The 13,534-nt window shown below is 39.7% G+C and overlaps 1 protein-coding gene across 1 annotated transcript in view; it reads left to right on the top strand.

Moving 5' to 3' along the window:
- The first annotated feature begins 423 nt into the window (after positions 1-423).
- The window catches only part of SLC9A6 (solute carrier family 9 member A6), a 54,469-nt gene continuing 41,358 nt past the window's right edge, over positions 424-13,534 (top strand). Inside the window, exons 1-6 of the mRNA XM_043895503.1 lie at positions 424-622; positions 757-981; positions 9,136-9,335; positions 10,873-10,950; positions 11,224-11,300; positions 11,605-11,717. Coding sequence (XP_043751438.1) covers positions 454-622; positions 757-981; positions 9,136-9,335; positions 10,873-10,950; positions 11,224-11,300; positions 11,605-11,717 — 862 coding nt within the window. The 5' untranslated portion in view covers positions 424-453. The remainder of the gene's footprint in view (positions 623-756; positions 982-9,135; positions 9,336-10,872; positions 10,951-11,223; positions 11,301-11,604; positions 11,718-13,534) is intronic.

The following is a 13,534-nucleotide window of genomic DNA, read 5'->3' on the forward strand; positions in this document are numbered from 1 at the left end:
AGAAATTTGAGCACAAACCAACTGAATCTTTGTGAGATTGAGGAGTTTATCTGTAAGAGATGACTTACATCGGGTGTTTACGTGTAAAGAAAACCGAGCATAAAGACGCAAGCAGAATCCTTGCCTTTGAGTCAATTATTTATGAACTATTACAGTGCTATTTTTTCCCCCTTTGAGGACACAAAAAGGAGAATCCAATTTAAATTAAAGATGGAGATTTAGGCCCTTCCCAAGAGGACAACTTCTTATCCTGTTAAGAGACACTGGGGGACAATGTGGAGATGGGTTATGAAAGATCCATTCCTCTTGAGACCTTTAAGAATAGGATCAAACTAGACTGAGCGCAATCTGCCACTGCTTTGATTACGCTGAACCCAGGTTTCTTTTCCAGAAGGCGGTGGACTAGATTCGACGGCCTTTCATTCCCTGGCAGCGGAGCCTGGGGGGAAGCTGATGTGGCGGGGGACAGAAGGCCAAAGTCATAGGGCCCAGCGAGCTGGGAGTGGCGCGTCCGCTTTAAGAGCGGCGGCGGCGGCGGCGGCGCGCGCTCCGACGGCTTCCCTGGGGCCCCGCCCCTTTCCCGTGAGCCCTCGGGGAGTGGTCCGACCGCGGGCGGCTGCGGGTGAGGATCGGGGCGGGCGGTGGGGGGAGTCATGGCTCGACGCGGCTGGCTGCGGGCGCCCCTCCGCCGCGGCGTCGACGGCGGCAGCCCCCAGGCCCGCCGGCTCACGCGGCCTCTCTGGTTACTTCTCGCAGTGGGCGTCTTTGGCTGGGCCGGGGCTTCGGACGGCGCTGGCGGAGAAGCGAGAGCCATGGACGAGGAAATCGTATCAGAGAAGCAAGCTGAGGAGAGCCACCGGCAGGACAGCGCCAACCTGCTCATCTTCATCCTGCTGCTCACGCTTACCATTCTCACGATCTGGCTCTTCAAGCACCGCCGGGCCCGCTTCCTGCATGAAACCGGCCTGGCTATGATTTATGGCAAGTGTCTCAACCCCGTGTCTGCCCCGGGCGCTCCCCCTTTCTCTGTCCGCCGGCTGCCTCACCTCCTCTCCTGGCTCTGCTCGGCCTACGTACGGCTCCCCTTCCCATTGCTTCCATTTTCCGCCTCGCCTTTCTCCCGGATCTCCGGTTCTCTCCCTCGCCCCCCCTTTTTTTCCTGCTTCACCCCTCGTTTCTCTGCCTCACCCCATTTTCTCCTAAGCCTCGTCCCCCGTTTTCTCGACCTCGTGCCCCTCCTTTCCTCTGCCAGTCCACACCATTTTGCCTCCGACCCCACCTCCTTTTTCTTCCGCACCCCTCCTCTCCGCCTCTGCCTACCGAGCTCGGGACCCAGGACTGAGGATGGAAAGGGAGTGGGTGCGGTGCTCGGATTGGGTTGAGGACTGGGGGAGGGGAGGCCAGCCCAGCTATCCGTTTCTCTGGGATGTCAGTTCGTTTAAGGTCCATTGAAGCTGCAGCAGGATCTCTGCTGCTCAGCATCTGACGTTCTCTTGGAGCCAGAGTCCACCTTTCCCCATCACCCAGCTCTTGCTACGCCCTGTCTTTTGGAGGCTGAGAATGAAAAGCTAACTCCCGTGTAGCCCAAGTAAAAACCTGAACAAGAAAGAAGCCGAAGGCGGCTTAGGGCAATTTTGATGACATCCTGATGTATTGTACTAGGCTTGTGATATCTGATATGAATACGTATGGTTGACTCTTCTAATTCAGGCCGTGCGGAGGTAAGGACAAGAGATAAAGATCTTCCAGCAGCGTGTTGTACTATAGGTTGGTCAGAACAGTTCCGCCAAACAGTAATTAAGAACACCACGCGTATGCAGTGCGATGGGTGACTTGCTGGTGGCATAAGGTTATTGACAGATTGTTGAGTAAATGGCTTCAGTTCTTGTGTCTTAGTGTGCTTTCGTTTTGAGATTTCTTATTTATCTTTATTTTTTGATCATAAGGGGAGAAGGGCAAATCAAACCACAGACTCAGCGGCATTTTGGCCTCTGCTGGGGCCTCATGAGAGGAAAAGATGCATATTGCTGTCTTAATCTAGGATGACCAGGAGGGCGTATATGGCTGGAGAGATGAGGGCAGATAAACAGTCCTTTCTGTGCAGTTCATGAGTGAAGATTATCTTCATTTGAAACAGGCTTAAACTGATGAGCTTTCAGCTTTGTGTCTCAGACTTGCAGAGAGGTGGGAGAAGCCTTGGCATAAAAAGACATTTCTCCACGCACCCCCACCCCCATCCCTTTCCAGTAAATACAGACTTTCTGGAATGTGCAGCTCAAGGGTAGCAGAGCAAGGAAAGGTAGCTGTGTGTATCAGGAAAATGCAGGAACTCAGACTTATTTTTCATTTGTAAGGTAATAAAATTCTAAGCCTGTGTGCAAAATATCTCTGCTTCCTAAGATTCTTAGATTTTAGACATATTGGGTGGTTTTCATATTTCATGTTTTTGTATTCTATTTGCAGCACTCCTTAAGCTGAGTTAGTCAGATAAATTGTATATCTCTGTTTTATTTCTCTGTATAACAGTGTGTGATTTATTTACTATCCTCAACAAACATTTGCTACTCAGCTTACTACGTTATGCACAGGAAATACAAAGAAATATATGATCCCTACCTTAAAAGAACTTACCCTTCTTCGGTAGACAAGTCATATAAAGAAAATAAAGGATCTTAAATTCCATTAAATGCCAAATGAGTATTATGGTGTTAAAATAAGGAGCCGATCACTGTAACCTCTTTCCTATAGAAAGAGTATCATAAAGTGGTTCAAGATGGTAAGATCACAGGTCTGCAAATTGTTTCTGTAAGGGGCCACAGAGTAAATATTGTCAGTTTTGTGGATCACATCAATTTCTGTGTTGTGAAAATGTTTGTTTTGTTCTTTTTCTTTTTGTAAACCTTTAAAAATTTAAAAGCCGTTCTTAGCTCTTGTACCATGCAAAAACAGACCATCACCGTGATTTCCAGCCCATGTTTTAGAGTCAGACCTGGGTTCCTATCTCACTGTGCCAATAGCTCTGTGATCTTGGGCAAGTTCACCTTCTTACACTGTCATCTATAAATTAGGAACAATGATAGTAGCATTATTGTGAGGAAGAAATGTTTTTAGCTCAGTATCTGACCCCTAAGTAAATGCTCATTAAATGAGAGTTTCAGTTGCATTATTATTGCTGTTATAACTGCATTTTCGCAGGTTAAGCTCAGAATGATTCTTTTAATTGACTCAGTTTTGTAAGTTAAGAGGCAGACATAGTATTTTTTACAAAAGTCAAATAGGGACTTAGAATTGCCCTGACAATATTTGTTCTTTGGTAGCTGATATCATTAACCTCCTCTAATTCTTGGGCTAAAGGAGAATAGTGGGATTACTGATTTCCTTCCCTGATGTTTCTAAGTTAATGAAAAGTGATGGAGTGCCTTAGTGTTGGTGTTTTGTGAAGGAAAAACAAGGGTGTCTCTTGTGGAATATAAAGCAAAAGAGATTTACCTGGGTGTCAAATCGGGTTGATTTGCCATGACTTGGCATTCTTTAGCCTGTCCCATTTTCTCAATATGGGTGATCAGGGGCTGTAGATGAACAGCCTCCTGACCAAAACCCAAATCCAGTTTGAGAATAGGTGGGGCTCAGTCAAAGTACTTTCAGTGCCATGAAAATTAGGACATTTTCTAGTCATAATTACCATCTGCCATTTATCTTTTCTTACAACTCTTGTACCATTATAGCTATTGTGTTAATATAGTACTTTAAGACCTTTATTTTTTAGCTTTACTTCCAGATGAGAAGACTTCTTACTCTGGGAATGTCCAGATCACCAAGATTCAGTCCACTGATGATTTAGCTACCTAAATCCTGGAAAAATGCTACATTAAAATAAGCCTCTCCTTTATCTTTTTGAGAAGCAAAGGTAAAAAAAGAAAGCGAGATTAAATTGCCAACGTGGTCACTTTCTAGATTGTAATATAATATAGCCTAGTTACAAACACAATGTTGAAGCACCCAAGTGTTCTGTTCATTGGGCTAGTTTGCTTAAGAAGCTTCAAAGTGAGTCACCGTTAGTGAGTCTGAAAACTGCAGTGTGCTTTTAGATGGTATAAAAAGCAAAAAGCAAGGAAGCAGTACTTATTATGCCTTAAACTACAGCATCCAGAGTCCTAAGTTTAACTAATATGATTCATCAATAACTATTTATTATCTTTGATGTGATGTGAGACATGATGGGAAATACAGATGAGTCATCATCCCTGCCCACAAAGCACTTACAATCTAGTGACTGAAAAGGAAGTGTTTACTGAGCATTATAATGTTAGACACTGCTAGATGGTCTCCAGATATCTCATTTAAACCTCATAACGACCCTGTAAGATGGATACTATTATCTTTCCCATTTTACAGATGAGGAAATTGGGGCACAGGGAGGTTCAGTGACCTGCCTGAAGTCACATAACTTGTAAGTATTAAGTTCAGTCAGTCAGCCTCAGAGCCCCATTCTCTTAGCCCCTTAAACCATACTACCTCACGTCGAAGAGATAAAACTTATCTATGAAAATGAACTGTGTTAGTATTATCATCACTACCTATGAGGAAACTGAGGTTCAATGAGAGATTATCTACCCTAGAATCACAGATTAGAACTTGATGGAGCCAGAATTGATACTTCTATCTGCCCTCCAAACTGGTGCTTTTTCTCCTTCACTATGTTATATTAAATTTCATAAGATCAGATATGAAGGGAGTTAATACTTAAAGTTACAGGGGTTTTAAAGTGAGTTGTGAGGGAAACCTGTGAGAGAATGGAGACATAACCACCAGAGAACAAGTTAGTAACATGAGAGCCAGGAGGTGATAAGAAAATTATAGAAACTTTGGAAATAGAAAATGCAGATTTTAATTCTGGTTTTGTCAATGCCAAATAATGTTGGGAAAGTCATTTATCCCCATTTTTATAGATGAGAAAATAATGACTGAGATTCATAATAGTTGGATTAGCTTTTAAGACAGAATCTAACATCATTCTTCAAGAAGCAGATAAATGTTATATACGTATACACATACACATATACAAATATGCATATATTTTTAATCTGTAGAAATCTTTATCAATTTTGACCATACTTAATACCCCAGTGATGTTCCTTCCATATTTTTGACTATCAGAGGCTTCTAGTATGATAAGCTGGAAGGATGTGCTGAAATCCATTAAAAAATCAGTTTCCACTATGGGACTCATACAGTGGTTGGGCCTTGGGTCCAGAGGGCCTGAGTCCTCAGTCCTTGGGAGGGTCTCCAGCACAAGAGGGTCAGGGATGTGTAGGAGGGGAGGAACTTGTCTCTTGTGAAAGATATCTCTTTGTGGTTGTATACTTTGTTGCCTGACAATGGTAATTTTAAATGTCATGATATCAATATTTTTTGTGCCTCTGTGTAGGAAGCGAGAATTTTCTGCCTTATCCCCTTAACAAAGCACTCCTTTTGTGTACTTTCTCTTTACTGAGAATTGCCTTAACTCCATGATTAGGATTTGACCTTTCACAGAGCCCAAGTTAACTTGATCTGTCAACTTTATTCAAAGAAATTCTAATTTTTCAGCTGTCTGATGCTGTAAAAAGAAGATCTGATTTTTTTTTTTTTTTTTTTTTTTTTTTTGCAGCCTAAGTAATTATTCTCCTTGCTGGTGTTTTAACTGCCAGGGTATAAGATTTGTCCAAATGCTGAGCCCTCCTCAGGACACACAGTGACATTTCAGCATTGGGTTGGGATGCAGTAGAACCTGTGGGTACTCTTCCTTACACAGTTAGGCTTGAGGATAAGGAAAGAATTTATGCTGATATTATTGCTGCTTGTAATGGCTTAACTGTGATTTTTGCACATCAATGTAAGGGGACAACTTAGTACTACTGAGCCTCTTAATTAGGAGGTCTTGTGAGATAGTAGAAAAAAGAGCTATTTCTATATCATATAGACAGGATGACTGTGGAAGGATAACCTTTTCTCTCCCAGGTTATGTTTATCAAACACAGTTGATATCCAGCCATCACTTTTTAACTTTGTGTTTTGAGGTGAGATATTTTCAAAGTGTATCTTTTCCTGGTAGCTTAGTGGTAAAGAATCTGCCTTCCAGTGCAGGAGACATGGGTTTGATCCCTGGGTTGGAAGATCCCCTGGAGAAGAAAATGGCAACCCACTCCAGTATTCTTGCCTGGGAAATCCCATGGACAGAGGAGCCTGGTGGGCTACAGTCTATGGGATCACAAAACAGTTGGACACAACTTAGTGACTAAACAAGATCAAATCTTTCATTTATTATTTATTAAATTTTAAATAAATTTATACCTCTTTACCCATTTCTCCCATCCCTTTCCACCTGCCTCTGGCAACCACCAGAGCTTGTATCTATTGAGCTTGTTTTTTGTTTTATTCTTTTTAAGATTCCACATAAAAGAGAATACAATGTTTGTCTTTCTCTGTCCAACTTATTTCACTTAGCCTAATGCCCTCAATGTCCATCACATTGTTTCAAATATCTGAAACTTTGTTAAAATGTTTTTTAGAGTCAATTGCATTGTATTGGTTACCAGTTACTCATTGCTGCTCATTTGAAAAAAGTTACATGTGGCTGTAAGTTGACAAGAAGTATCCTTCATCTCTGCTGCTTCCTCCATTCCTAGCCAGCTACTGCTCTGACACTCCCCATTTCTGCTTTATCACTTCCCACTCTGGCCTAGCTTCTGCCTCCACTACTTCACTGAAATTGCTCTTACCAAGGTCACCTGTGACCTCCTTGTTGCCAAACCCAATTGACACTTCTTAATGTTTGTCTTCCTTGACTTTGCTGCAGCATTTACTAGTTTTCATCAGTTCCTCCTCTGTTCTTCCTATGTCTGTGGCTTTTCTTTCTTAGACTCCTTCATCATCTTCTCCTCCTCTACCAGCCCCTTAATTTTGGCATAAAACTCTGGGCATATGTCCATAGTCCTCTTCTCCCTTTGTTTGCTCCCTAGGTAATCCCTTCTGCACTTGACTTCAACCATCTTATGACTGCCAAGTGTATATCGCCAGTCCAGACCCTCCCCCTTCCTTGAGGTCCAGATCCCACATACTCAACTGTGCATGTATCACAGGTACATCAAACTCAACATGTCCAAAACGAAGCTGCACATTTCCCCTAGAAATCTGTCCCCTGCCTCACTCACTGGCCCAGCTTATCCGCCTAGTTGCCAAGTCACTTTAGGTTCCTCTTAGTTTTTCATCTCCCTTGCTCCCAGTCTTCTCAGTCACCAAATTCTTCTATAAGATAATACTTTCTAAAAAATCCCCCTCTCTCCCTATCTCTGCTGTCTTAGATTAGGCCCTGCATTCTTAGTGCCTGAATAACCTCAGTGGCCTTCTTATCTGACCTTCCCGAGCCTCTGTAGTCTAGGCCAGTCATGCTAAAATAGAAATCTGATGTCAAGCCCCTGCTTATAGGCTTTCTATGGCTTCATTTTGCTTTCAGGATAAAGTCTAAACTCCCTTCCCCTACATGCAAGGTCTTTCGTGATTCAGCTCCTGCCAGTCTTTGACACCTCAACTCTTGGCACTTGATATCCCAGCCATCCTGAACTATTTATGATTCCCTGAATGGGCTATGTTTTCTCACTCTTCTTGACTGGATATGTACTGCTAGTCCTCCTACCTGGGAAACCATTTTCTCTTACTTTGTTACCTGCTTAGATGACACCTCTGGAAAGACTTGCCTAATGTCCCACTCCCTCAGGGTTGCTTAGGTACATCTTTTCTGTTTTTATAATACCTCATATACAAATATATCATGTTATAATTGTTTATTCAGTCTGTTTTTGCCAAGTGGACTGAGAGCTACTTGAAGGAGGGACCTCCTTTTCATTTGTGAACCCTGTGGGCCTACTTAGCATAATAGTCCATTCACATATATTAAAAGAAAGACTGACCAGTTAGAGTAGAAGGAGACAGGAAGGTAAAATGCCATTAAAGCAGAGTTAAGGAAAGTTCCAGATGTTTGAGTTCAATTTGCAGTTGAGGTATATCTATACACTGAAGCATCATTTGACCATAAAAAGAAATGAAGCACTGATACATGTTACAACATGGATAAATCCTGAAAACATTATGCTAAGGAAAAGAAGCCAGACATAAAAGGTCACATATTGTAGGAGTCCATTTATATGAAATATCCAGAATAGGCAGATTTATCTAGAGAAAAAGTAGATTAGTGGCTGTCAGGGGATGGCAGTTGGGGTGGGGGAAATGGAGAGTGACTGCTAATAGGTCTAGGGTTTCTTTTTGGAGCAATGCAGATGTTTTGGAATTGGAAAGTAGTTATCAGTATACAACTTTGTGAATAAACTAGAAGCCACTGAATTACACAGTTTAAAAGGATAAACTTTGTGGTACTTGAGTTATATCACAATGAAGTCATTTTTAAACATTTTTGATCAATCTAGGTTTATAGTACCTAGAACATTGTGCATAATTGAATATCAGTATGATGATCCAGGTAAAATTCTAATAATATGTTGATATCATAGTGTCAAAGTCAAGGCTTATGTTCCATGTTTTCATTTTGAAACATATTTTAAAATTAAAGTCTGAACTTTTAGTATTAGAAGAACTCAATCTACAAACATTGACTTTCCAGTTTGTAAAAATTGTATTATTTGGCCAGCCGTGTGCTTTAGGAATAACTTAAGAAAATAACAAGAAGTTAGGACTTCTGAATTGGTATTAATAGATGGAGGTGGTAAACACATTTCTAACATGATTACACTGTCAGGTTGGGACGCCTTGGAGCATGTACTGTGTACAGATGATCTGAAGGTATTTCCTCATTTTGTTACTTTGCTAATCACTTATTTATATCTTGATCTAGGAATGCAATATGCATTGTTACCCCCGGGGATATTTTCCCCTCCTGTCACTGGAGTTATATTGGGCACTTAGATTTGTGAATTTAGTAGCACTTTAAAATGTAACTGCATTTGGTCTAAAAATGAATTTTGAGCTACAGGAAACTATCATAAGAGATTTTCTGTTATTAATCCAGAGGTATGTGTGGGGTACACAAGAAGTAGTCTCTGTGTGAAAGAAGAGCTTATATTATTCTTTTATTATTTCCAGGTCTTTTGGTGGGCCTTGTGCTTCGATATGGCATTCATGTTCCAAGCGATGTGAATAACGTGACCCTGAGCTGTGAAGTGCAGTCAAGCCCAACTACCTTATTGGTAAATGTTAGTGGAAAATTTTATGAGTATACGCTGAAAGGAGAGATTAGTTCACATGAACTCAATAATGTTCAAGATAATGAAATGCTTAGAAAGGTAAGTTCTTCATTAAAGAGAACCTTTGGATTTTTTAAAAAGTATATAATAGCAGCAAAGTGATTCAGGAGAAAAATAATGAATTTTTAATGATATTTAAAATAATCAGTATTTTCAAATGCAGTAAAAGCTCAATTAATGAATGTAATGCAGTGCTAAGGAAATTGTCATGTCTACAGTTTGATTTTCTGATTGAAGCTAAGTACTGTAACTGTTTTTGTTTCCCTCTGTAATGTTTACAGTTGTAATAAGTGGTAACTGGTATTGAGTTAAGCAGAATTGATAAATGTTTCTTTCAATTTGCTTATGGCCCTTGCAGTTTTATAGTACTTTAGCACATAGCATTTATTTGATAATACCTAAAATATTCCATGAATATTTTTTTGAATTCTTTCTTGCCTTGATTGTGTTGTAGAGTGCTTAGTCACTCAGTCCCATCTGACTCTTTGCAACCAGTAGGGCTAATACTGGAGTGGGTTGCCATTTCCTCCTCCAGGGATCTTCCCGACTCAGGGATTGAACCTGTGTCTCCTGCATTGCAGGCGGATTCTTTACCCACTGAGCTGTGAGGGAAGCCCTTGTGTTGTATACTGAGCACAATTTAATCTTTCTTTGATTCTTAAGGGCCTCAACCTGAGTATCAGATACTATACCATGGTGTGCATGAAACTTGATGTAGGTTGGGTTTCAGTCTTACTGGCTCCCAGACATTCCTGGAGCTGCTTTCTCCTGATCCATCCATAGTTCCCATCCTGACGGGTCTCGGGCCTCATGTCTCTGTTTTCATCCACCCTTGACCATCTGCCTCCACGTCTGCTTTCTACATTGGCAGGACTTGGCTTATACAGCTACTTGGTTGTGTTTTTGACCATCTTTAATGCTTTTCAAAATTTCACACAAACCTAAATTTTACTTTGCAGCTAGAGTTTTTTTCTAGCTGTGGAAAATTCTAGTTCCTTCAAAACTCTAGGAAATGAAATTTTAGCATGGCTATGTGTGTAGCTGCTCTGTGTTCATGCCCAGTCGTACTGCAGCCTTATGAACAGAAGGGGACATCTGTTTTATTATAGGGAGTAGATATTAAAAGGAATGGGCTGTCAGAACTAGAAATCTGATTTGTGCAGAAACTTTTTATATTATGTTATATACCTTTAGAGATGTTACCTATGCAAGAAGTCTGTTTCCTCTTGCCAACAATAATTCTGTACTCCCACATTTTATCTTACCAGTTTGGGGCCTCTTTTATTTAAAGCAAAGACATGTTCATACTTTTTCTTATTTTGAAGATTTTTACTATCATTTTAACCTACTTTGTGTAGGTAGGATGTAACTGATTGTTCCAATGCTATCTCCTTGTCATTTGGTTGAGAAGTGGAACACCAGCAATCCTGTATGAAATATTTTTCAGTTACCACAGTGGTAGTAGTCTTGTCTTTCACCAGTTTAACATTGAATCTTTTTTTCTTTTTGCTCATTTCATAATGTAATAAGAAATCTTCTGAGGGAATTCATCTAAAAGAACTCTTTATTTTAACAGGTTACTTTTGATCCAGAAGTATTTTTCAACATATTACTTCCTCCTATCATATTTTATGCAGGATATAGTCTGAAAAGAGTAAGTGCTTTTGTATTTCATATGCTTTAAACGGCCTTATACTCCATGGGCTTTATCATCGCTGGCACTCAGAAATAGCAGTTCTTCCCTCACTTCTCCCTCTCCTTATCCTTTTGAGATGCTGAATTTAATGCCTATACAAAAATTCTCTCTTAGTTATTTCATTTAATGAATAATGCATTTAATATTAGCATAGTACACTAGAATAGAAAACCTTCACTTTTAAAAATAATTGGTGAATATTCTAACACAGTAAAACTTTTTTTCTATCAGAGACATTTCTTTCGAAACCTTGGATCAATCCTAGCATACGCTTTTCTTGGAACTGCAATTTCTTGTTTTGTAATTGGGTGAGTACTTGAAGCTTAAAACACTTTTAGCCTTCAAATTGTAATTTTAAAATAATGCATATTTGACTTCTGCAGTATTGTATTCTTGAATGTGTCTAAGGACTTTTGCAGTAAAATATATTCATATAGGTAATAAGTTCTTTGAATTTTCCTTAAGGCTAAGGCATTACCATATTTAAATGACATGCAGTATATTTGGGATTAGTCACAAAGTACTAATAGTAGACCCATCTTATTCTTACTGTATTCTAACTTCTTTCACAGTTGATGTTTTTTCTAAAGGAGACATATGTTTATTTAACAGATCAATAATGTATGGCTGTGTTACACTGATGAAAGTAACTGGACAACTTGCCGGAGATTTCTACTTTACAGATTGCCTGCTGTTTGGTGCCATCGTATCAGCAACTGATCCAGGTATGTTTTACATGAATGTGGAGCTTGAGTACTTAAGGTGTACAGTGTTTTTCCAACAACGCACATGCATGTATTTCTTGCTTTGAGGTGTAGAATTCAGGATTAGGTATTCCCATCTTGCTATACTTTCCAGTTGTGGAGGGAAAAAACAAAATTCATGGCTCCTTTTGGCTTAAACACACAATTTTGTTCCTCTTTATTATATGTTCTATTACTGGTCCACAATTTGATGCTTTTTAGATGAGGACCATAAAGCATTTCCTCCAAGAATTTTAGGTTGGTCTCTATCCCAGGTGACAGGGCATAGAAGACTAACTGTATTAGTTAAGAATGGGCAATGATGATACATTTCCTTTCAAGCTTCTAGAAAACAGATCCCTAAAAATCTGTTGACATTTAGCTAATCTGCATTTAAGAGTAAGAAAAATTGTTTTAAAATGACTGTTAGAAGGCCATTATACTAGAACAAGTGTGATTTGGGGCCATTGGTGGGTCATAATATATATTAAAGAGCTATTTTATAAAATTGGCTTTCTGATTATGAAGTAGTTTCGATATTATCATGACTTGACAGTGAATTTTGTTGTATTGAGTTAGATGAGTTAGGCTATAGTTTTCCTAATGTAATATTGGTGATCTTCACAGCTACATTCAAATTAAGAATTTAGAGCATGTTTAGGCTGAAGGTATAGGGATAAGAGCAGAGACTGCATTTTTTGAACTAAGGACGCAAGTATTCTTTTACTAGATTTTGGATTCTTGGTAGAGGTTTGTTTTGTTTTACCCTTTGACCTTGTAAGTTAATAATCTTCTTTAATTATCATCCAGCATAATCAAAGTTTATCTCTGAATTCCTGTGTTAACTCTGATAACACAGGGCATTATAGAAAGTAGGAAAATATGCTCTATACTCTGTAAGAAATGGTTTTAAAAGCTCAGAGGACATTTTAGAGAGGCATTTGTGTAGTCTGGCATTTTTAAAACTGAGAAGCAAATCACCTCCTTAAAGACAGTTAAGGCTGCCCCTTATTGTTTGTAACTGTTCCCATTATCAGTATGAAGATGGGATGGTTTTTGCAAGAAACTAGTGGTCTCTTCTCCATGTTCTCTTACTGGAAGCAAAGTTCTCAACTTTTCAAAGTCTAGGAAAAATCTCAGTCAGTTGGACTGGCTACATTACTTAAAACTTCTGGTTTTGGGACTTCCCTCATGGTCCAGTGGCTAAGACTCTGCTTCCAGTGCAAGGGGGCAAGGGTTCGATTCCTGGTCAGGGAACTAGATCCCACTTGCCACAAGAAAGACCCAGCACAGCCAAATAAATAAATACTTTAAAAATAAATTAAAAAAAAAAAAAAAAAAAACTTCTGGTTTTGTTTTAGTGGGAGTATGGCCTGGATGGCTCAAGCAGAACTGTTTTGCTTATATAAAGCTGAATGGTTGTATTTCTTCTGAGTTATATAGGTATTTACCCCTATAATAATTCTGTTATTTTGCAGTTGTTCACTTGATAGAAGGGGGAGCCATAGGTTCTTTTTAAAATTTTACAGCATTGTTCCTGCCCTCCTTTTTGCCTTCTCTTGGTTAGCTTTTGGTATCAGGATATTCCAGATGAAATGCTTTGCAGTGGACACTTTATCTTTTAAAGTACAAGCTTCCTGTTTTTTAGTTGGCATTTGAAGAGGTTCTCCCAACTCTGGTTGTAATAATCTTTCACGTCTGCTTGAGTTTATTTAGCAAGTGAGCTGTACGTGACTCAGCAATTAAAGTTACAATGCAACTTCAATCTCCTCTGATTTTCTAAGAATTCTCATGTAATG

Source organism: Cervus elaphus, chromosome X, assembly GCF_910594005.1.
Source record: "Cervus elaphus chromosome X, mCerEla1.1, whole genome shotgun sequence".
NCBI lineage: Eukaryota > Metazoa > Chordata > Mammalia > Artiodactyla > Cervidae > Cervus > Cervus elaphus.